This window comes from Engystomops pustulosus, chromosome 2, assembly GCF_040894005.1.
Source record: "Engystomops pustulosus chromosome 2, aEngPut4.maternal, whole genome shotgun sequence".
Classification (NCBI taxonomy): Eukaryota; Metazoa; Chordata; class Amphibia; order Anura; family Leptodactylidae; genus Engystomops; species Engystomops pustulosus.
This window is the reverse complement of record NC_092412.1, coordinates 5,627,802-5,652,373: the sequence shown is the minus strand read 5'-3', so window position 1 is coordinate 5,652,373 and position 24,572 is coordinate 5,627,802. Positions and strand designations below refer to the sequence as shown.

The 24,572-nt window shown below is 54.0% G+C and overlaps 1 protein-coding gene across 1 annotated transcript in view; it reads right to left on the bottom strand.

Annotated features, from left to right (window-relative positions):
* The window catches only part of LOC140117155 (protein sel-1 homolog 3-like), a 42,496-nt gene extending 33,890 nt beyond the window's left edge, over window positions 1-8,606 (bottom strand). The window contains exons 1-4 of the mRNA XM_072133624.1: window positions 8,441-8,606; window positions 5,169-5,697; window positions 4,769-4,895; window positions 3,587-3,708 (exon numbers count right to left, since the gene is read on the bottom strand). Coding sequence (XP_071989725.1) covers window positions 3,587-3,708; window positions 4,769-4,895; window positions 5,169-5,697; window positions 8,441-8,488 — 826 coding nt within the window. The 5' untranslated portion in view covers window positions 8,489-8,606. The remainder of the gene's footprint in view (window positions 1-3,586; window positions 3,709-4,768; window positions 4,896-5,168; window positions 5,698-8,440) is intronic.
* Between the last annotated feature and the right edge of the window lie 15,966 nt (window positions 8,607-24,572).

Genomic DNA, 24,572 nt, shown 5'->3' with positions numbered 1-24,572 from the left:
TGTAAGGAGAGCAGGGATGATACACAGGAGGGGGAGGACACCTCCCAGCAGCACAGAGGGTGTAAGGAGAGCAGGGATGATACACAGGAGGGGGAGGAGACCTCCCAGCAGCACAGAGGGTGTAAGGAGAGCAGGGATGATACACAGGAGGGGGAGGAGACCTCCCAGCAGCACAGAGGGTGTAAGGAGAGCAGGTATAATACACAGGAGGGGGAGGAGACCTCCCAGCAGCACAGAGGGTGTAAGGAGAGCAGGGATGATACACAGGAGGGGGAGGAGTCCTCTCAGCAGCACAGAGGGTGTAAGGAGAGCAGGGATGATACACAGGAGGGGGAGGAGTCCTCTCAGCAGCACAGAGGGTGTAAGGAGAGCAGGTATAATACACAGGAGGGGGAGGAGACCTCCCAGCAGTACAGAGGGTGTAAGGAGAGCAGGGATGATACACAGGAGGGGGAGGAGTCCTCTCAGCAGCACAGAGGGTGTAAGGAGAGCAGGGATGATACACAGGAGGGGGAGGAGACCTCCCAGCAGCACAGAGGGTGTAAGGAGAGCAGGGATGATACACAGGAGGGGGAGGAGACCTCCCAGCAGCACAGAGGGTGTAAGGAGAGCAGGGATGATACACAGGAGGGGGAGGAGACCTCCCAGCAGCACAGAGGGTGTAAGGAGAGCAGAGATGATACACAGAAGGGGGAGGAGACCTCCCAGCAGCACAGAGGGTGTAAAGAGAGCAGGGATGATACACAGGAGGGGGAGGAGACCTCCCAGCAGCACAGAGGGTGTAAGGAGAGCAGGGAGGATACACAGGAGGGGGAGGAGTCCTCCCAGCAGCACAGAGGGTGTAAGGAGAGCAGGCAGGATACACAGGAGGGGAAGGAGACCTCCCAGCAGCACAGAGGGTGTAAGGAGAGCAGGGGTGATACACAGGAGGGGGAAGAGACCTCCCAGCAGCACAGAGGGTGTAAGGAGAGCAGGGATAATAAACAGGAGGGGGAGGAGACCTCCCAGCAGCACAGAGGGTGTAAGGAGAGCAGGGTTGATACACAGGAGGAGGAGAAGACCTCCCAGCAGCACAGAGGGTGTAAGGAGAGCAGGGATGATACACAGGAGGGGGAGGAGACCTCCCAGCAGCACAGAGGGTGTAAGGAGAGCAGGTATAATACACAGGAGGGGGAGGAGACCTCCCAGCAGCACAGAGGGTGTAAGGAGAGCAGGGATGATACACAGGAGGGGGAGGACACCTCCCAGCAGCACAGAGGGTGTAAGGAGAGCAGGGATGATACACAGGAGGGGGAGGAGACCTCCCAGCAGCACAGAGGGTGTAAGGAGAGCAGGGATGATACACAGGAGTGGGAGGAGACCTCCCAGCAGCACAGAGGGTGTAAGGAGAGCAGGGATGATACACAGGAGGGGGAGGAGACCTCCCAGCAGCACAGAGGGTGTAAGGAGAGCAGGGATGATACACAGGAGGGGGAGGAGACCTCCCAGCAGCACAGAGGGTGTAAGGAGAGCAGGGATGATACACAGGAGGGGGAGGAGACCTCCCAGCAGCACAGAGGGTGTAAGGAGAGCAGGGATGATACACAGGAGGGGGAGGACACCTCCCAGCAGCACAGAGGGTGTAAGGAGAGCAGGGATGATACACAGGAGGGGGAGGAGACCTCCCAGCAGCACAGAGGGTGTAAGGAGAGCAGGGATGATACACAGGAGGGGGAGGAGACCTCCCAGCAGCACAGAGGGAGTAAGGAGAGCAGGGATGATACACAGGAGGGGGAGGACACCTCCCAGCAGCACAGAGGGTGTAAGGAGAGCAGGGATGATACACAGGAGGGGGAGGAGACCTCCCAGCAGCACAGAGGGTGTAAGGAGAGCAGGCAGGATACACAGGAGGGGGAGGAGACCTCCCAGCAGCACAGAGGGAGTAAGGAGAGCAGGGATGATACACAGGAGGGGGAGGACACCTCCCAGCAGCACAGAGGGTGTAAGGAGAGCAGGGATAATACACAGGAGGGGGAGGAGACCTCCCAGCAGCACAGAGGGTGTAAGGAGAGCAGGCAGGATACACAGGAGGGGGAGGAGACCTCCCAGCAGCACAGAGGGAGTAAGGAGAGCAGGCAGGATACACAGGAGGGGGAGGAGACCTCCCAGCAGCACAGAGGGTGTAAGGAGAGCAGGGATAATACACAGGAGGGGGAGGAGACCTCCCAGCAGCACAGAGGGTGTAAGGAGAGCAGGGATGATACACAGGAGGGGGAAGAGACCTCCCAGCAGCACAAAGTATTTCAGCAAATAGATAAATCCAGAGATTCCAGTGCAATGAGTCATGTGACATCTGCCGGATTATAATGGAATTATCTAATCCCAGATAATCCAAGACACGAGAGAGAGAACTGGAGCATGAAATACCGACACACCTGCTGATACACGGCAGAAGGACCTGTGTGATCAGTAATATACACGGCAGATGCACCTGTGTGATCAGTAATATACACTGCAGATGCACCTGTGTGATCAGTATTATACACGGCAGATGCACCTGTGTGATCAGTATTATACACGGCAGATGCACCTGTGTGATCAGTATTATACACGGCAGATGCACCTGTGTGATCAGTATTATACACGGCAGATGCACCTGTGTGATCAGTATTATACACGGCAGATGCACCTGTGTGATCAGTATTATACACGGCAGATGCACCTGTGTGATCAGTATTATACACGGCAGATGCACCTGTGTGATCAGTATTATACACGGCAGATGCACCTGTGTGATCAGTATTATACACGGCAGATGCACCTGTGTGATCAGTATTATACACGGCAGATGCACCTGTGTGATCAGTATTATACACGGCAGATGCACCTGTGTGATCAGTATTATACACGGCAGATGCACCTGTGTGATCAGTATTATACACAGCAGATGCACCTGTGTGATCAGTATTATACACGGCAGATGCACCTGTGTGATCAGTATTATACACCGCAGATGCACCTGTGTGATCAGTATTATACACGGCAGATGCACCTGTGTGATCAGTATTATACACGGCAGATGCACCTGTGTGATCAGTATTATACACCGCAGATGCACCTGTGTGATCATTATTATACACTGCAGATGCACCTGTGTGATCATTATTATACACGGCAGATGCACCTGTGTGATCATTATTATACACGGCAGATGCACCTGTGTGATCATTATTATACACGGCAGATACACCTGTGTGATCAGTATTATACACTGCAGATGCACCTGTGTGATCATTATTATACACGGCAGATGCACCTGTGTGATCAGTATTATACACGGCAGATGCACCTGTGTGATCATTATTATACACGGCAGATACACCTGTGTGATCAGTATTATACACTGCAGATGCACCTGTGTGATCATTATTATACACGGCAGATGCACCTGTGTGATCAGTATTATACACGGCAGATGCACCTGTGTGATCATTATTATACACGGCAGATGCACCTGTGTGATCAGTATTATACACGGCAGATGCACCTGTGTGATCAGTATTATACACGGCAGATGCACCTGTATTATACACCCATCCCCCCTCACCTGTGGCAGTCATCAGCAGCGCTGGGGTAATATAATTATGTCTCAGGTCCAGGTGGTAGAAAACGCCGCAGAAAGCGTTCGGACATCGCTGCGTAACAAAGACCCAGAAGATGAAGCTGCAACTACAGGGAGAGAAATCATCAGGTGATGATGGAACGCAGCTCTGGCTGTGACTAGAGAACAAACCACACCCGCAGTGTTTGATGTCCTCACCAGGAGCTGAGCCAACACCAGGGGGACATTATCAGACGTGACCTTGGTCTGCTGCTCATTTGCGCTGTTTATGCTGTTGTAATGCGTCTCAAAACGCAATGAAAATGAAACCAAAATGCAACGTGTGAACGCGGTCTGACAAAACGTCTCGGCCAAGGAATCATCACACAAGAGGTTCAGCAGCAGCTCAGCCACATGTTTTAGGCCCGTTCCACACGCATGCTGCCGGGAACGCACGGCCCGAACGCTGCACACCGGGAGTGAACTGACATGCCGTGCGTTCCCGGTAGCATGCATTGCGAGTGTGATGCGAGTTCATCGCATCACACTCGCAAGTGTGGAACGGGCCTCGGCACGTAATCATTAGGTACAACCTAATTTCTGCCTAGCTGGTAGAATGCGTTTTGAAAACCATGTGTTACGTGAGTGTGACTGCTCCGTACTATGCATTCGGTAAACACTGTGCAGATTCGCCCGGCTTGGGCCGTGTTCACATGTTCATTTTTTCGGATGCAGTTCCCAATGTCCTACCCAGGAGTAGAGAGAAAACAAGAGGAGGTGCAGCGTCTCGTTATATGTTCTGACCCGTTATCATCCACTCCGGCTTTTCGCTTTGGAAACTGCATCTGGAAAACGTAACGCGTGTCGCCGCCATCGGGTCGCGTTCACACCTGGCGTTTACCTTGCGCTTTGAAGCATGACACGAGCTGAAGAGACGTTGCTGTTAATAGTTGTGTTTACATTATTTACATTGCGTTAACATCGCTTTTTTTAATTGTTATTAAGCAAATCTCGTCTCCTCCGCTGTTGTGTCGTGTTCCAAATCGCAATGTAAACGCCACGTGTGACCGCGCCTAAACCTTTTAAGGAACTTGCTTGTCAATCCCACCTACAGCAGCCCCTGTATCCCTCAGATCCGCACCCCTAGGGTCCCGGGTGGTCAGATTTTGGGAGCTGTATATGATTTACCGAGGAGAGACTGAATCCCGCCGCCTCTGCGTCTCCAGAACGCGGTCTCCATACGGTTTTAGTGCACGGGTGACGCCATAGCTCTCCCCGGTGCTGGCGTACAGAAAGGACAGGAGCGGGACCACCTCTGCGGAGGAGAAGGGGAGGACAGGTAACATCACATATAATAGGAGCGTCGCCCTAAATTACTTGTCACAGCTGAGGGTTCTATGACACCATGTTACCTGCGCTGATACATTGTAACAGAGAGATTTGTGCTGCAGATGTGTTTAGCTCACGGAGGATGATCTGCAATGGAGACAAACCCTCAGCTGTGACAAGTATCAGTCCAGGATATTCCACAGGTGGAGGTTGTCCATCAGGTTCCCCCATGGACTGGACTCCTCATGGTTCTCCTCACCTTGTTCCACCGGACACTGTATTATCTTATCCTTGGAGAGATTCCATAGAAGGTCCTGGTCCCAGCGCAGGGACCTCCGGTGGTCTTTGTAAGGACGACTATATAGTGGCAGGGTCTTCATTACGTGGGACACTCTGACCACCGCCTCGCTGAATGAGAACCTGTCAGGTCTGTCCAAGTCCACGGGACGATCCGTGATCCAAGCTCTCAGCAGGACATCGGCCACCAGGACCGGCCGCCTCAGGAAATAGTCGTCCCTGTAGACCATCCCGTCTGGAAAGTCCAACCGCATTTCTTGGGTTGATTCCGTATCATTTGGGCCACAAGTCCAACGTTTCTTAAATATAGCGACCAAGGGCTTAGTGGGAGAAGAAGCCAAGATGTCTACGTGCACCACCTGCCTCCGGTCACAGTGGAAGAAGACGACCAGGACTGGACTCACAGAAACCTTCTCTGGAGGGTTCAGGAAGTCAACGAAGGATCTGCTGGTACTCCCTGGCTGAGATGTGACCATCTGGATCCAACAGCACTGGAAATAACAGAGAAGATCAGAACCAGAACACATCGGACTGCAGGTAGAAACAGAGAAGATCAGAACCAGAACACATCGGACTGCAGGTAGAGGGATTCAGGGAAACCCACATTAGTGGTGGAAACATTGAAAACTTACAGACCCATAAAATGTAAGTGTAAATAAGATTGAGGACCCCCTAAGGGCGCGATCACACGTGGGGTTAACGCATCCGCATTGAAACTCAATACAAAAGCTGAGGAGGAGATTTACCTGAATACATTTATGTTAACACTTGTGTTTACAAAATGCATCAGCAAACACGATGTCAACATAGAAAATGCGTTAACACAACGTTAGGGCACGTACTAACATTACTGTGTAAACATAAATGTAATTAGGAAAATATCAACGCGCCCTAAAAATAAATGATGTACTGAGGGTGATAGATGATAATGTACTGAGGGTGATAGATGACAATGTACTGAGGGTGATAGATGACAATGCGCTGAGGGTGATAGATGACAATGTACTGAGGGTGATAGATGACAATGTGCTGAGGGTGATAGATGATAATGTACTGAGGGTGATAGGTGACAATGTACTGAGGGTGATAGGTGACAATGTGCTGAGGGTGATAGATGACAATGTACTGAGGGTGATAGATGATAATGTACTGAGGGTGATAGATGACAATGTACTGAGGGTGATAGATGACAATGCGCTGAGGGTGATAGATGACAATGTACTGAGGGTGATAGATGACAATGTACTGAGGGTGATAGATGATAATGTACTGAGGGTGATAGATGACAATGTACTGAGGGTGATAGATGATAATGTACTGAGGGTGATAGATGACAATGTGCTGAGGGTGATAGATGATAATGTACTGAGGGTGATAGATGACAATGTACTGAGGGTGATAGATGATAATGTACTGAGGGTGATAGATGACAATGTGCTGAGGGTGATAGATGACAATGTGCTGAGGGTGATAGATGACAATGTACTGAGGGTGATAGATGACAATGCGCTGAGGGTGATAGATGACAATGTGCTGAGGGTGATAGATGACAATGTACTGAGGGTGATAGCTGATAATGTACTGAGGGTGATAGCTGATAATGTGCTGAGGGTGATAGATGACAGTGTACTGAGGGTGATAGATGACAATGTGCTGAGGGTGATAGCTGATAATGTGCTGAGGGTGATAGATGACAATGTACTGAGGGTGATAGATGACAGTGTACTGAGGGTGATAGATGACAGTGTACTGAGGGTGATAAATGACAATGTGCTGAGGGTGATAGATGACAGTATGCTGAGGGTGATAGCTGACAATGTGCTGAGGGTGATAGATGACAATGTACTGAGGGTGATAAATGACAATGTGCTGAGGGTGATAGATGACAGTATGCTGAGGGTGATAGATGACAATGTACCGAGGGTGATAGATGACAGTGTACTGAGGGTGATAGATGACAATGTACTGAGGGTGATAGGTGACAATGCGCTGAGGGTGATAGATGACAATGTGCTGAGGGTGATAGATGACAATGCACTGAGGGTGATAGATGACAATGCGCTGAGGGTGATAGATGACAATGCGCTGAGGGTGATAGATGATACTGTGCTGAGGGTGATAGATGACAGTATGCTGAGGGTGATAGATGACAATGTGCTGAGGGTGATAGGTGACACTGCGCTGAGGGTGATAGATGACAATGTGCTGAGGGTGATAGATGACACTGCGCTGAGGGTGATAGAGGACAATGCGCTGAGGGTGATAGGTGACAATGTGCTGAGGGTGATAGGTGACAATGTGCTGAGGGTGATAGGTGACAATGCGCTGAGGGTGATAGATGACAATGTACTGAGGGTGATAGATGACAATGTGCTGAGGGTGATAGATGACAATGTGCTGAGGGTGATAGATGACAATGTACTGAGGGTGATAGATGACAATGCGCTGAGGGTGATAGATGACAATGTGCTGAGGGTGATAGATGACAATGTACTGAGGGTGATAGATGACAATGTACTGAGGGTGATAGATGACAATGTGCTGAGGGTGATAGATGACAATGTGCTGAGGGTGATAGATGACAATGTGCTGAGGGTGATAGATGACAATGCGCTGAGGGTGATAGATGACAATGTACTGAGGGTGATAGCTGATAATGTACTGAGGGTGACAGCTGATAATGTGCTGAGGGTGATAGATGACAGTGTACTGAGGGTGATAGATGACAATGTGCTGAGGGTGATAGCTGATAATGTGCTGAGGGTGATAGATGACAATGTACTGAGGGTGATAGATGACAGTGTACTGAGGGTGATAGATGACAGTGTACTGAGGGTGATAGGTGACAATGTGCTGAGGGTGATAGGTGACATTGTGCTGAGGGTGATAGGTGACAATGTGCTGAGGGTGATAGGTGACAATGTGCTGAGGGTGATAGCTGATAATGTGCTGAGGGTGATAGATGACAATGTACTGAGGGTGATAGATGACAGTGTACTGAGGGTGATAGATGACAGTGTACTGAGGGTGATAGGTGACAATGTGCTGAGGGTGATAGGTGACAATGTGCTGAGGGTGATAGATGACAATGTGCTGAGGGTGATAGGTGACAATGTACTGAGGGTGATAGATGACAATGTACTGAGGGTGATAGGTGACAATGTACTGAGGGTGATAGGTGACAATGTGCTGAGGGTGATAGATGAGGTAGATGATGGTGATGCTTCCCCTTACCTGGCAGAGGATCAGACACAGTCCCTTCCTCGCTCCTCTTAGTCCCATTTCTTCTGTCACTTGGGCGTTTGTACCAGTTCTTGTCGTCTCCTCTCGATGGTCATCGTCCTGTGGTCAGCAGAAACCTCTGACCCCTGAGGAGCCCGTGCCCCCCCCCTCTCTGTATCGGGATGACGCTCCGTGTGATCTCCAGGATCCTGTCACTTATCAGCCTCGGGATCTCCTCTGGTCACCTGCACATAGAGGAGACATTGTGATACGTGGAGCCTCCTGCAGCCTCATTACCATCAGGGGTTAATCTGACGTCAGATATAAGTCACCTTAACCCTTCAGTCCCTGGACGTCTCCTCCAAGCCCCTGCAGGACCATACGATGAGGATGGACATGAAGATCTTGTAGCCAGTCCCCACCTCCATCACCTGGGACCAGGGTCATATCTGTAAGGAGGGAAGGGGCGGCAGCTGCAGCCATGTCCGGGCCCCGTACACCTAGGGGCCTCATGTAGAGGTACAGGGGGCAGCCACGTCCGGGCCCCGTACCCCTAGGGGCCTCATGTAGAGATACGGGGGCAGCCACTTCCGGGCCCCGTACACCTAGGGGCCTCATGTAGAGATACGGGGGCAGCCACGTCCGGGCCCCGTACACCTAGGGGCCTCATGTAGAGATACGGGGGCAGCCACGTCCGGGCCCCGTACACCTAGGGGCCTCATGTAGACATACGGGGGCAGCCACGTCCGGGCCCCGTACACCTAGGGGCCTCATGTAGAGATACGGGGGCAGCCACGTCCGGGCCCCGTACACCTAGGGGCCTCATGTAGAGGTACAGGGGGCAGTCACGTCCGGGCCCCGTACACCTAGGGGCCTCATGTAGAGGTACAGGGGGCAGCCACGTCCGGGCCCCGTACCCCTAGGGGCCTCATGTAGAGGTACAGGGGTGCTATGAATGGGCCCCTCGTTATGGGGTATAGTTCTGGCCGTTCTTAGGTCATCTAGATCCCTGGCAGCCATGTTGGTTATGACCCAGCTTTCCCAGGATCAGATGTATCTGAGGAACAGCTATAAAACTGACAGATGTTTGACACCTAAGGGCCTAAAGAATACAGAAGGTGCAATCGATCAACGTCTTGGAAGGAGTTAAAAGGCCTCATTACCATAGACGAGCGAGAGGTGAGTAAGACGCGGATGCGGAGCCGCTCCGCCGCTCTGCACACACTAAGCTCTGCGCTGTTTGTCTAATGGGTGTGAAATCTGAGCAAACACAAGAATGGGAGCTCCAGGACATGGCAAAAATCATCATCCGTCACAGTGTGTCACCGCCGGGGATGGGGAGGATGGAGGACCCTGACCCCAGGAGCTCACAATCTATACCGGCTCAGCACATCATCGCGTTTGTTACCATGTATGGTCAGGTCTGACTGCACTGATACATTGTAACAAACTCTCCGCTGCAAGATGGTTTATTCGGAGGTTATAGAACTTTCCTTACAGAGATCTTATAAGTAGACAATACAGGTGTATAGTAGGTACTTACCTAGACAGCTACATACCTACCCACAGGTAAACAGCTAAATATACACATATCTATACATATACACAGATACAGTCACATGATTTGTAAAGCTACGGAATACACATATATAATATATATACACAGGTATACAGACAGGTACATATACAAGCAGGTACATTGGGACAGGTATATACACACAGGTACATTCAGATAGGTATGTGCACACAGGTACATATACATGCAGGTACATTCAGACAGGTACGAATACAGGTATATACACTCAGGTACATTCAGACAGGTATATACACACAGGTACATTCAGGCAAGTATATACACAGGTATATACACACAGGTACATTCAGACAGGTACATGCACAGGTATATACACACAGGTACATTCAGAGAAGGTACATGCACAGGTATATACACACAGGTACATTCAGACAGGTACATGCACAGGTATATACACAGGTACATTCAGAGAAGGTATATGCACATGTATATATACACAGTTACATTCAGACAGGTATATACACACAGGTACATTCAGACAGGTATATACACACAGGTACATTCAGACAGGTATATACACAGGTACATTCAGACAGGTACATGCACAGGTATATACACACAGTTACATTCCGACAGGTATATACACACAGGTACATTCAGACAGGTACATGCACAGGTATATACACACAGGTACATTCAGACAGGTATATGCACAGGTACATTCAGACAGGTACATGCACAGGTATATACACACAGTTACATTCAGACAGGTATATATAAACAGGTATATACACACAGATATGTACGCGCAGGATCACCACCACCACTGCCCTCACCTGTGCATCTGTCCTCTGTGTCCCGGATCCCTGATCCTGTTACTGCTCCTTTACACCCTCTGTTTACCTGCAGGAGGAGGAACAAGATGCTTCTTCCATGATCTCACCTATAGTTTGCTACAGGAGGGACAATAATTAACATAAAATAGTGACCACTGAGGGCTAGCCTACCGGGTCATCACACACTGAGGGCTACCCATCTGGGTCATCACAGCCTGAGGGCTACCCTGCCGGGTCATCACACACTGAGGGCTACCCATCTGGGTCATCAGAGACTGAGGGCTACCATACCGGGTCATCACAGGCAGAGGGCTACCCTACCGGGTCATCAATGTCTGAGGGCTACCCTACCGGGTCATTACAGGCAGAGGGCTACCCTACTGGGTCATCAATGTCTGAGGGCTACCCTACTGGGTCATCAATGTCTGAGGGCTATCCTACCGGGTCATCACAGACTGAGGGCTACCATACCGGGTCATCACAGCCTGAGGGCTACCCTACCGGGTCATTACAGGCAGAGGGCTACCCTACCGGGTCATCAATGTCTGAGGGCTACCCTACTGGATCATCAATGTCTGAGGGCTATCCTACCGGGTCATCACAGACTGAGGGCTACCATACCGGGTCATCACAGCCTGAGGGCTACCCTACCGGGTCATTACAGGCAGAGGGCTACCCTACCGGGTCATCAATGTCTGAGGGCTACCCTACTGGGTCATCGATGTCTGAGGGCTATCCTACCGGGTCATCACAGACTCAGGGCTACCATACCGGGTCATCACAGCCTGAGGGCTACCCTACCTGGTCATCACAGCCTGAGGGCTACCCTACCCGGTCATCACTGTCTGAGGGCTACCCTACCAGGGCATCACAGACTGAGGGCTACCCTACCCGGTCATCACTGTCTGAGGGCTACCCTACCGGGTCAACACAGCCTGAGGGCTACCCTACCGGGTCATCACAGCCTGAGGGCTACCCTACCGGGTCATCACAGCCTGAGGGCTACCCTACCAGGTCATCACAGCCTGAGGGCTACCCTACCGGGTCATCACAGACTGAGGGCTACCCTACCGGGTCATCAATGTCTGAGGGCTACCCTACCGGGTCATCAATGTCTGAGGGCTACCCTACTGGGTCATCAATGTCTGAGGGCTATCCTACCGGGTCATCACAGACTGAGGGCTACCATACCGGGTCATCACAGCCTGAGGGCTACCCTACCTGGTCATCACAGCCTGAGGGCTACCCTACCCGGTCATCACTGTCTGAGGGCTACCCTACCAGGGCATCACAGACTGAGGGCTACCCTACCCGGTCATCACTGTCTGAGGGCTACCCTACCGGGTCAACACAGCCTGAGGGCTACCCTACCGGGTCATCACAGCCTGAGGGCTACCCTACCGGGTCATCACAGACTGAGGGCTACCCTACCAGGTCATCACAGCCTGAGGGCTACCCTACCGGGTCATCACAGACTGAGGGCTACCCTACCGGGTCATCAATGTCTGAGGGCTACCCTACCGGGTCATCACAGACTGAGGGCTACCCTACTGGGTCATCACAGACTGAGGGCTACCCTACTGGGTCATCACAGACTGAGGGCTACCCTACGGGGTCATCACAAACTGAGGGCTACACTACTGGGTCATCACAAACTGAGGGCTACCCTAATGGGTCATCACAGACTGAGGGCTACCCTACGGGGTCATCACAAACTGAGGGCTACCCTACGGGGTCATCACAAACTGAGGGCTACCCTACGGGGTGATCAGAAACTGAGGGCTAGCCTACAGGGTGATCAGAAACTGAGGGCTACCCTACCGGGTCATCACAGATTTAGGGCTAGCCTACCGAGCATCGCCGACTGAGGGCTAGCCTACCAGGTCATCAGAAACTGAGGGCTACCCTATTGGGTCATCACAGACTGAGGGCTACCCTACCAGGTCATGACATACTGAAGGCTACCCTACTGGGACATCAGACTGAGAGCTAGCCTACTGGGTCATCACAGACTCAGGGCTACCCTACCGGGTCATCGGAGTCTGAAGGCTACCTTACAGGGCCACCGAGTACAGGGCTAAGCATGTAGAGGATGCCCCCTACAAGTTCACCAGGGAGTGCAGGGCTCAGCATGGAGAGGATGCCCCCTACAGGGTCACCAGGGAGTGCAGGGATCAGCATGGAGAGGATGCCCCCTACAGGGTCACCAGGGAGTGCAGGGCTCAGCATGGAATGGATGCCCACTACAGGGTCACCAGGGAGGGCAGGGCTCAGCATGGATAGGATGACCCCTACAGGGTCACCAGGGAGTGCAGGCCTCAGCATGGAGAGGATGTCCCCTACAGGGTCACCAAGGAGTGCAGGGCTTGGCATGGAGAGGATGCCCCCTACAGGGTCACCAGGGAGTGCAGAGCTCAGCATGGAGAGGATGCCCACTACAGGATCACCAGGGAGTGCAGGGCTCAGCATGGAGAGGATGCCCCCTACAGGGTCACCAGGGAGTGCAGGGCTCGGCATGGAGAGGATGCCCCGTACAGGGTCACCAGGGAGTGCAGAGCTCAGCATGGTGGATTCCCCCTACAGGGTCACCAGGGAGAGCAGGGCTCAGCATGGAGAGGATGCCCCCTACAGGGTCACCAGGGAGTGCAGGGCTCAGCATGGAGAGGATGCCCCCTACAGGATCACCAGGGAGTGCAGGGCTCAGCATGGAGAGGATGCCCCGTACAGGGTCACCAGGGAGAGCAGGGCTCAGCATGGAGAGGATGCCCCCTACAGGGTCACCAGGGAGTGCAGGGCTCAGCATGGAGAGGATGCCCCCTACAGGATCACCAGGGAGTGCAGGGCTCAGCATGGAGAGGATGCCCCGTACAGGGTCACCAGGGAGTGCAGAGCTCAGCATGGTGGATTCCCCCTACAGGGTCACCAGGGAGAGCAGGGCTTGGCATGGAGAGGATGCCCCCTACAAGGTCACCAGGGAGAGCAGGGCTTGGCATGGAGAGGATGCCCCCTACAAGGTCACCAGGGAGTGCAGGGATTGGCATGGAGAGGATGTCCCCTACAGGGTCACCAGGGAGTGCAGGGCTCAGCATGGAGAGGATGTCCCCTACAGGGTCACCAGGGAGTGCAGGGCTCAGCATGGAGAGGATGCCCCCTAGAGGGTCACCAGGGAGTGCAGGGCTCAGCATGGAGAGGATGCCCCCTACAAGGTCACCAGGGAGTGCAGGGATTGGCATGGAGAGGATTCCCCTACAGGGTCACCAGGGAGTGCAGGGCTCAGCATGGAGAGGATGTCCCCTACAGGGTCACCAGGGAGTGCAGGGCTCAGCATGGAGAGGATGCCCCCTACAGGGTCACCAGGGAGTGCAGGGCTCAGCATGGAGAGGATGCCCCCTACAGGGTCACTATGGAGTGCAGGGCTCAGCTTGGAGAGGATGCCCACTACAGGGTCACCAGGGAGTGCAGGGCTCAGCATGGAGAGGATGCCCCCTACAGGGTCACCAGGGAGTGCAGGCCTCAGCATGGAGAGGATGCCCCCTACAGGGTTACCAGGGAGTGCAGGGCTCAGCATGGAGAGGATGCCCCCTACAGGTCACCTGGTAATGCAGGGCTCAGCATGGAGAGGATGCCCCCTACAGGGTCACCAGGGAGTGCAGGGCTCAGCATGGAATGGATGCCCACTACAGGGTCACCAGGGAGGGCAGGGCTCAGCATGGATAGGATGACCCCTACAGGGTCACCAGGGAGTGCAGGTCTCAGCATGGAGAGGATGTCCCCTACAGGGTCACCAAGGAGTGCAGGGCTTGGCATGGAGAGGATGCCCCCTACAGGGTCACCAGGGAGTGCAGAGCTCAGCATGGAGAGGATGCCCACTACAGGATCACCAGGGAGTGCAGGGCTCAGCATGGAGAGGATGCCCCCTACAGGGTCACCAGGGAGTGCAGGGCTCGGCATGGAGAGGATGCCCCGTACAGGGTCACCAGGGAGTACAGAGCTCAGCATGGTGGATTCCCCCTACAGGGTCACCAGGGAGAGCAGGGCTCAGCATGGAGAGGATGCCCCCTACAGGGTCACCAGGGAGTGCAGGGCTCAGCATGGAGAGGATGCCCCCTACAGGATCACCAGGGAGTGCAGGGCTCAGCATGGAGAGGATGCCCCGTACAGGGTCACCAGGGAGTGCAGAGCTCAGCATGGTGGATTCCCCCTACAGGGTCACCAGGGAGAGCAGGGCTTGGCATGGAGAGGATGCCCCCTACAAGGTCACCAGGGAGAGCAGGGCTTGGCATGGAGAGGATGCCCCCTACAAGGTCACCAGGGAGTGCAGGGATTGGCATGGAGAGGATGCCCCCTACAGGGTCACCAGGGATTGCAGGGCTCAGCATGGAGAGGATGCCCCCTACAGGATCACCAGGGAGTGCAGGGCTCAGCATGGAGAGGAGGCCACCTACAGGGTCACCGGGGAGTGCAGGGCTCAGCATGAAGAGGATGCCCCCTACAGGGTCACCAGGGAGTGCAGGGCTCAGCATGGAGAGGATGCCCCCTACAGGGTCACCAGGGAGTGCAGGGCTCAGCATGGAGAGGATTCCCCTACAGGATCACCAGGGAGTGCAGGGCTCAGCATGGAGAGGATGCCCCCTACAGGGTCACCAGGGAGTGCAGAGCTCAGCATGGAGAGGATGCCCCCTACAGGGTCACCAGGGAGTGCAGGGCTCAGCATGGAGAGGAGGCCCCCTACAGGGTCACCAGGGAGTGCAGGGCTCAGCATGGAGAGGATTCCCCTACAGGATCACCAGGGAGTGCAGGGCTCAGCATGGAGAGGATGCCCCCTACAGGGTCACCAGGGAGTGCAGGCCTCAGCATGGAGAGGATGCCCCCTACAGGGTCACCAGGGAGTGCAGAGCTCAGCATGGAGAGGATGCCCCCTACAGGGTCACCAGGGAGTTTAGGGCTCAGCATGGAGAGGAGGCCCCCTACAGGGTCACCAGGGAGTGCAGGGCTCAGCATGGAGAGGATGCCCCCTACAGGGTCACCAGGGAGTGCAGGGCTCGGCATGGAGAGGATGCCCCCTACAGGGTCACCAGGGAGTGCAGGGCTCAGCATGGAGAGGATGCCCCCTACAGGGTCACCAGGGAGTGCAGGGCTCGGCATGGAGAGGATGCCCCCTACAGGGTCACCAGGGAGTGCAGGGCTCAGCATGGAGAGGATGCCCCCTACAGCGTCACCAGGGAGTGCAGGGCTCCGCATGGAGAGGATGCCCACTACAGGGTCACCAGGGAGTGCAGGGCTCAGTATGGAGAGGATGCCCCCTACATAGTTACCAGGGAGTGCAGGGCTCAGCATGGAGAGGATGCCCCCTACAGGGTCACCAGGGAGTGCAGGGCTCAGCATGGAGAGGATGCCCACTACAGGGTCACCAGGCAGTGCAGGGCTCAGCATGGAGAGGATGCCCCCTACAGGGTCACCAGGGAGTGCAGGGCTTGGCATGGAGAGGATGCCCCCTAAAGGATCACCAGGGAGTGCAGGGCTCAGCATGGAGAGGATGCCCCCTACAGGGTCACCAGGGAGTGCAGGGCTCAGCATGGAGAGGATGCCCCCTACAGGGTCACCAGGGAGTGCAGGGATTGGCATGGAGAGGATGACCCCTACAGGGTGACCAGGGAGTGCAGGGCTCAGCATGGAGAGGATGCCCCCTACAGGGTCACCAGGGAGTGCAGAGCTCAGCATGGAGAGGATGCCCCCTACAGGGTCACCAGGGAGTGCAGGGCTCAGCATGGAGAGGATGCCCCCTACAGGATCACCAGGGAGTGCAGGGCTCGGCATGGAGAGGATGCCCCCTACAGGGTCACCAGGGAGTGCAGGGCTCGGCATGGAGAGGATGCCCCCTACAGGGTCACCAGGGAGTGCAGGGCTCAGCATGGAGAGGATGCCCCCTACAGGGTCACCAGGGAGTGCAGGGCTCAGCATGGAGAGGATGCCCCCTACAGGGTCACCAGGGAGTGCAGGGCTCAGCATGGAGAGGATGCCCCCTACAGGGTCACCAGGGAGTGCAGGGCTCAGCATGGAGAGGATGCCCGCTACAGGGTCACCAGGGAGTGCAGGGCTCAGCATGGAGAGGATGCCCCCTACAGGGTCACCAGGGAGTGCAGGGCTCGGCATGGAGACGATGCCCCCTACAGGGTCACCAGGGAGTGCAGGGCTCAGCATGGAGAGGATGCCCCCTACAGGGTCACCAGGGAGTGCAGGGCTCAGCATGGAGAGGATGCCCCCTACAGGGTCACCAGGGAGTGCAGGGCTCAGCATGGAGAGGATGCCCCCTACAGGGTCACCAGGGAGTGCAGGGCTCAGCATGGAGAGGATGCCCGCTACAGGGTCACCAGGGAGTGCAGGGCTCAGCATGGAGAGGATGCCCCCTACAGGGTCACCAGGGAGTGCAGGGCTCGGCATGGAGAGGATGCCCCCTACAGGGTCACCAGGGAGTGCAGGGCTCAGCATGGAGAGGATGCCCCCTACAGGGTCACCAGGGAGTGCAGGCCTCAGCATGGAGAGGATAGCTGAGGTGCAGTATTAGACACATCCAGGGACAGTGGGGGCGCTGTAAGTCCTGTGCTTTGTGAAGTTCTTCCAGTGTGTATGAGCCCCAGGAGACGGCTAATGCCAGGCATTCACCACCAGATGGCGCCACCACCAAGGCCATAACTGCACACATCTTCCTGCCTTCTCTTATCATTATCTCTCATTGCTGTCAGTGAATGGGAACCTTATGATTACGTCATGAGGCATGAAATTCCCCCCCCCCCCCCCTGTACACAGCAGAGGGTTTGCTACAATGTATCCGTGTGGACCATTTATCTGGGAAATACAAAACATTGTAACAAACCTTCTGCTTTGATGGGGTCATGAAAGGCGGTGCCAGTGTCCCTACTTCTGTGTAGTTTTTAGTTATTAGGGCAAGTGAGAAGAAGCTATCACCCCCCCCCATGCGGTATATGACATGGTCTACTCCTCTATATAGAAGCTTCTGTAGAGGAATGGTCCATGTATCACTGCAGGGGGAGGGGGAAATGCAACAGAAGGGACAGAAAGTGACAAATCTCATCTCGCCGGGAGCCTGAGACAGAGACAGACTGTAAATCTCATAGACAGCAGTGCAGCAAGTGAGTGGCAAGGGGGTGGTTCTTCAATAAGATAGAGGGTGGAGCTTAAAAATGGGTTGAGTTTAATGTGGTTAGGAATGGAGCTTAAAATGGGTGGGGTTTAAATTGGTCAGGGGTGGAGTTGAAAGATGGGTGGGGCTTAAAGTGGTCGGGGGTGGAGTTGAAAGATGGGTGGGGTTTAAAGTGGTCGGGGGTGGAGTTGAAAGATGGGTTGGGTTTAAAGTGGTCAGGGGTGGAGTTGAAAGATGGGTGGGGTTTAAAGTGGTCGGGGGTGGAGTTGAAAGATGGGTGGGGTTTAAAGTGGTCGGGGTGGAGTTGGAAGATGGGTGGGGTTTAAAGTGGTCGGGGGCTGAACAAACTTAGCCCCATCCATTTTCCAAAAACCTTTAGTTTCACAAGTTCTAGCGCTGGAGGGGGTGAAATTTAGGACAATGTACAAGAGGGCGGAACCAGGGAGGAGCATCATGGAGCAGGGAGGAGCAGTGTCATAGTTAAGGCACCCTGAGGCCATTGTGAACGTGGAGCTGATCAGGATGTTTTCTCTTTCTGCAGATGTTAATATAATCGGATTATTCCTGGGACTCCAGGGGGTCTGTCATGGTGTTACCTGTCTGCTTCTGGGAAAGCTGGGTGATGGTCATGGCCGGTGTGATGAGTGAGAGACAGCCAGTGAAGCTGCAGCACAGATGGGCTCTGGTCACACCCAAGGAGCCCTTCAGGCTCATTAGCATAATTGTAAAAGTTGATTTCAGAAGGCAGGAGTGGATGGATAACAGATAGAAGAAGATACCACAGTCCCGGTGCCTGGAAGTCCCTGGTTTATCAGGATGGATTTTTCGCTTTGTGTGGTGGGCTAGAGAGCGGATGCCTTTAAGCTCTTAGCTCCCCTTTAAGGCTGGTTCTCCCCTTTAAGAGCTGTCTGCCACCTTAATAATCCTGCCCATTTATCATGTGGGGGTCATTTGGCGGCTTGAGAGGGAATGTTACATTGTTACTTTATTACACTGTTATGTATCTATTAGTGATGACATCACCAGGCAGTTATGACATCATCACGTCTCAGATGTACAGTTAGTTGCGCTGCAGCACAGCAGAGGAGGCGTTACTGTGTGTCTGTTCTTAGCTGTCACGGATCGGGGACAGAGATGTCTCATGAATATTTCAGGCCGCTCCGCTGCCGCTGTAATTAAAGACAAGAAACAACAATAGGACACGTTAACCCTTCACAGGGCGCTGCTGGGATGCCAGCTACTAAGAGGGGGGTCATGTGACATCCCCCACATGATGGACATGAGAGACATGACTGTGCTGTAGTGCTCTGTGCTGCTGTGAGCATCATCCACCCCCCACTATGGAACCTTACACTGCTGATAGTGGTTGTTATAGGACACCCGGGTTACACGTGTCAGTAACACAAGCCGCATGCTACATGTATGTGCAGGCCCGCGCTGGAGGAGTACAGCTCTATGCCAAAGGAGTATGGTGGAGTACAGCTCTATGCCAAAGGAGTATGGTGGAGTGCGGCTCTATGCCGGAGGAGTGTGGCTCTCTGCCGGAGGAGTGCTGCTCTCTGCCGGAGGAGTGCTGCTCTCTGCCGGAGGAGTGTGGCTCTTTGCGGGAGGAGTGTGGCTCTATGCCTGAGGAGTGCGGCTCTATGCTGGAGGAGTGTGGCTCGGGAGGAGTGTGGCTCTATGCCGGAGGAGTGTGGCTCGGGAGGAGTGTCGCTCTATGCCGGAGGAGTGTGGCTTGGTAGAAATGTGCCTCGGGAGGAGTGCGGCTCTATGCCGGAGGAGTGCAGCTCTATGCCCAGGGAGTGCGGCTCCATGCCCAGGGAGTGCGGCTCTATGCCGGAGGAGTGCAGCTCTATGCTGGAGGAGTGCGGCTTGTGAGCAGTGTGGCTTTATGCCGGAGGAGTGTGGCTCGGGAGGAGTGTGGCTCTATGCCTGATGAGTGTGGCTCAGGAGGAGTGTGGCTCAAGAGGAGTGCGGCTCTATGCTAGGGGAATGCGGCTCTGTGCCGGAGGAGTGTGGCTCGTAAGCAGTGCGTCTCTATGCTGGCGGAGTGCGGCTCTATGCTGGAGGAGTGCGGCTCTATGCCGGAGGAGTGTGGCTCGGGAGGAGTTTGGCTCAGGAGGAGTGCGGCTCTATGCCAGAGGAGTGCGGCTCGGGGGAAGTGCGGTTCTATGCCAGAGGAGTGCGGCTCTGTGGTGGAGGAGTGCGGCTCGGGGGAAGTGCGGTTCTATGCCAGAGGAGTGCGGCTCTGTGGTGGAGGAGTGCGGCTCGGGGGAAGTGCGGTTCTATGCCAGAGGATTGTGGCTCGGGAGGAGTGCGGCTTTGTGCCAGAGGAGTACGGTTCTGGGCCGGGGAAGTGCGGCTCTATGCCGGAGGAGTGTGTCTCTATGCCGGGGGAATGCGGCTCTGTGCCGGAGGAGTGTGGCTCGTGAGCAGTGCGGCTCTATGCTGGAGGAGTGCTGCTCTATGCCGGAGGAGTGTGGCTCGGGAGGAGTGCGGCTCTGTGCCAGAGGAGTGTGTCTCTATGCCGGGGGAATTAGGCTCTGTGCCGGAGGAGTGTGGCTCGTGAGCAGTGCGGCTCTATGCTGGAGGAGTGCGGCTCTATGCCGGAGGAGTGTGGCTCGGGAGGAGTGCGGCTCTGTGCCAGAGGAGTGTGTCTCTATGCTGGAGGAGTACCGTTCTGGACCGGAGAAGTACGGATCTATGTTGGAGGAGTATGAAGTATAAGACTATATATGATGCAGTGGTCTGTGTGGTCTTGGACCCTCCTTGTGGTACAGAACTTCCGCCCCAGTATAATAAGCGGCCTCTGGTACCTGGGGGGCCTGGTACAGACATGGCACAGGGGTGCAGATCATCTCTACCTGCAGACAACTACTTTATGATATACTGGGTGAGAACCAGACATGGCAGTGGAGGGGTTAACCCATGGAGCAGCCGATGATTACAGCGTCCTTGTATCTCTGCCTCCGGTGTAAGACGACATTATCGTCCAATCATCAGCTGCCGCCGTAATTAAATAGCTGTTTTGTTGTTGAGCGATAATCTCCTCGCTATCTGCCGGAGCGGGAATAACAGCGATAACTGCGACAAGATAATCCGACAGGTGGCGGCCGGCCAGACGCACACTCAGCTCTGCTACACCGCGACCATTATCACCCCGCCACATATTGTCCTCCCGTTACCTCCTGCTTCTCCAGATTATACCGTGTTCTGTATTGTTTTTATCTGTATGTAAATATGGAATAAAGAAGAGAAGATGATGGAGTCCAGGGATCGGGTCTCACAGGGCAGATCCTGAGCCGAGGAGCCTCTAAAAGGTATTATAAGGTTCTCTCTCCATCACCGCTGCCCCACTATGGTCCCAACAACCATACTGTCCATATCAGCTCCCTCCAGCAGGCTGCCTCCGGTCCTCTATGGTCCCAACACCCATAGTGTCCATATCAGCTCCCTCCAGTAGTCTCTGATGCTCCACTATGGTCCCAACAACTATACTGTCCATATTATGTCCTCTCCAGCAGGCTGCCACCTCTTCTCTATGGTCTCATCACCCATAGTGTCCATATGATGTCCTCTCCAGCAGGCTGCCACCTCTCCTCTATGGTCCCAACACCCGTAGTGCCCATACCGTCTACTCTCCATCAGGCTGCCACCTCTTCTCTATGGTCTCATCACCCATAGTGTCCATACCGTCTCCTCTCCAGCAGGCTGCCACCTCTCCTCTATGGTCCCAACACCCATAGTGTCCATACCGTCTCCTCTCCAGCAGGCTGCCACCTCTCCTCTATGGTCGCAACACCCGTAGTGCCCATACCGTCTACTCTCCATCAGGCTGCCACCTCTTCTCTATGGTCTCATCACCCGTAGTGTCCATACCGTCTACTCTCCATCAGGCTGCCACCTCTTCTCTATGGTCTCATCACCCGTAGTGCCCATACCGTCTCCTCTCCAGCAGGCTGCCACCTCTCCTCTATGGTCCCAACACCCGTAGTGTCCATACCGTCTCCTCTCCAGCAGGCTGACACCTCTTCTCTATGGTCTCATCACCCGTAGTGTCCATACCGTCTCCTCTCCAGCAGGCTGACACCTCTTCTCTATGGTCTCATCACCCGTAGTGTCCATACCGTCTCCTCTCCAGCAGGCTGACACCTCTTCTCTATGGTCTCATCACCCGTAGTGTCCATACCGTCTACTCTCCATCAGGCTGCCACCTCTTCTCTATGGTCTCATCACCCGTAGTGTCCATACCGTCTACTCTCCAGCAGGCTGCCACCTCTCCTCTATGGTCCCAACACCCATAGTGTCCATACCGTCTCCTCTCCAGCAGGCTGCCACCTCTCCTCTATGGTCCCAACACCTGTAGTGCCCATACCGTCTACTCTCCATCAGGCTGCCACCTCTTCTCTATGGTCTCATCACCCGTAGTGTCCATACCGTCTCCTCTCCAGCAGGCTGACACCTCTCCTCTATGGTCTCATCACCCATAGTGTCCATACCGTCTACTCTCCATCAGGCTGCCACCTCTTCTCTATGGTCTCATCACCAGTAGTGTCCATACCATGTCCTCTCCAGCAGGCTGCCACCTCTCCTCTATGGTCTCATCACCCGTAGTGCCCATACCGTCTCCTCTCCAGCAGGCTGCCACCTCTCCTCTATGGTCCCAACACCCGTAGTGCCCATACCGTCTACTCTCCATCAGGCTGCCACCTCTTCTCTATGGTCTCATCACCCGTAGTGTCCATACCGTCTACTCTCCAGCAGGCTGCCACCTCTCCTCTATGGTCCCAACACCCATAGTGTCCATACCGTCTCCTCTCCAGCAGGCTGCCACCTCTCCTCTATGGTCCCAACACCCGTAGTGCCCATACCGTCTACTCTCCATCAGGCTGCCACCTCTTCTCTATGGTCTCATCACCCGTAGTGTCCATACCGTCTCCTCTCCAGCAGGCTGCCACCTCTCCTCTATGGTCCCAACACCCGTAGTGCCCATACCGTCTCCTCTCCAGCAGGCTGCCACCTCTCCTCTATGGTCTCATCACCCATAGTGTCCATACCGTCTACTCTCCATCAGGCTGCCACCTCTCCTCTATGGTCTCATCACCCGTAGTGCCCATACCGTCTCCTCTCCAGCAGGCTGCCACCTCTCCTCTATGGTCCCAACACCCATAGTGTCCATACCGTCTCCTCTCCAGCAGGCTGCCACCTCTCCTCTATGGTCCCAACACCCATAGTGTCCATATGATGTCCTCTCCAGCAGGCTGCCACCTCTCCTCTATGGTCTCATCACCCGTAGTGCCCATACCGTCTCCTCTCCAGCAGGCTGCCACCTCTCCTCTATGGTCTCATCACCCATAGTGTCCATACCATGTCCTCTCCAGCAGGCTACGACGCTCGGCTCATGTGTATGGACTGGGCCAACACAATGGGAAGTGGGAATGTTGAATTCTAACATTTATTACCTCCACTCCCAAACATCGAGCATCATAGGGAACACAGAGGCCAACATACATGGGATGGTCAACCGATTTCTACCAGATGATCTGGTTCTGCCCATGTACACATGTAATACATGGCTGCCATACAAGTATCAGATATAAGCTCTGGGAGCTCTAGTGTTTTTGGAGGATCTTCGTCTTCTATGGAGCTGGTCAGATGGAGAGCAGCTTTCCCACATTCTATCGTTCCAGCCCATAGATTACACATGAGCGGACACGACCGTAATTCAGGCTTGAGATATGACGATGAGAATGATGGCACCTCGACTTCTTGACTTTATTGTGTCTATAGGCTGCAGGCTCCATGCAAGATCTGGTGCTGAGGCATCTGACTGTCATAAGAAACCATGTGAGACCTCATCCTATGAGGAAACCCATCCCTGTCACAAGTAAAGTCACCTAGCTCTAGTAACATCAGTAGCTACTGCGGAAATATGGATATCAGACCGGTACCAAACATCAAGAATCATCTCTAGACTAGATGCAAGTGTGAGCATAAGACTAGACGGTCTAAACCCCTGTCTGACAAAGGGAAGTTCAGAACCAGACCCAAGTGTGAACCTAGACCTGGAAACTCTGCCAGCCTTGATCTCCAGAGAAGACATGAGACTGGAGCCACATCATTTTATTATGATCAGAATCAGTGCTTGGAAACTATAAGAACTAAAAGAAGTCACAGACTTCTACTACCTGCACCGGGCAACTCTCATCTCTAGAAGACAACTGAGCCTGGACGCTCATCTTCCAATTCTCATCTGTAATCGACATCCAAGTCTATATCAATACCGCTCAGTATTCTCCTCTCTAGACAGAATCCAAATCTGTATCCAACAATTCTGATCCCTATTCAAGATCTACACTCACCGGCCACTTTATTAGGTACACCTGTCCAACTGCTCGTTAACACTTAATTTCTAATCAGCCAATCACATGGCGGCAGTGCATTTAGGCATGTAGACATGGTCAAGACAATCTCCTGCAGTTCTCCTGAGCATCAGTATGGGGAAGAAAGGAGATTTGTGGCCTTTGAACGTGGCATGGTTGTTGGTGCCAGAAGGGCTGGTCTGAGTATTTCAGAAACTGATGATCTACTGGGATTTTCACGCACAACCAT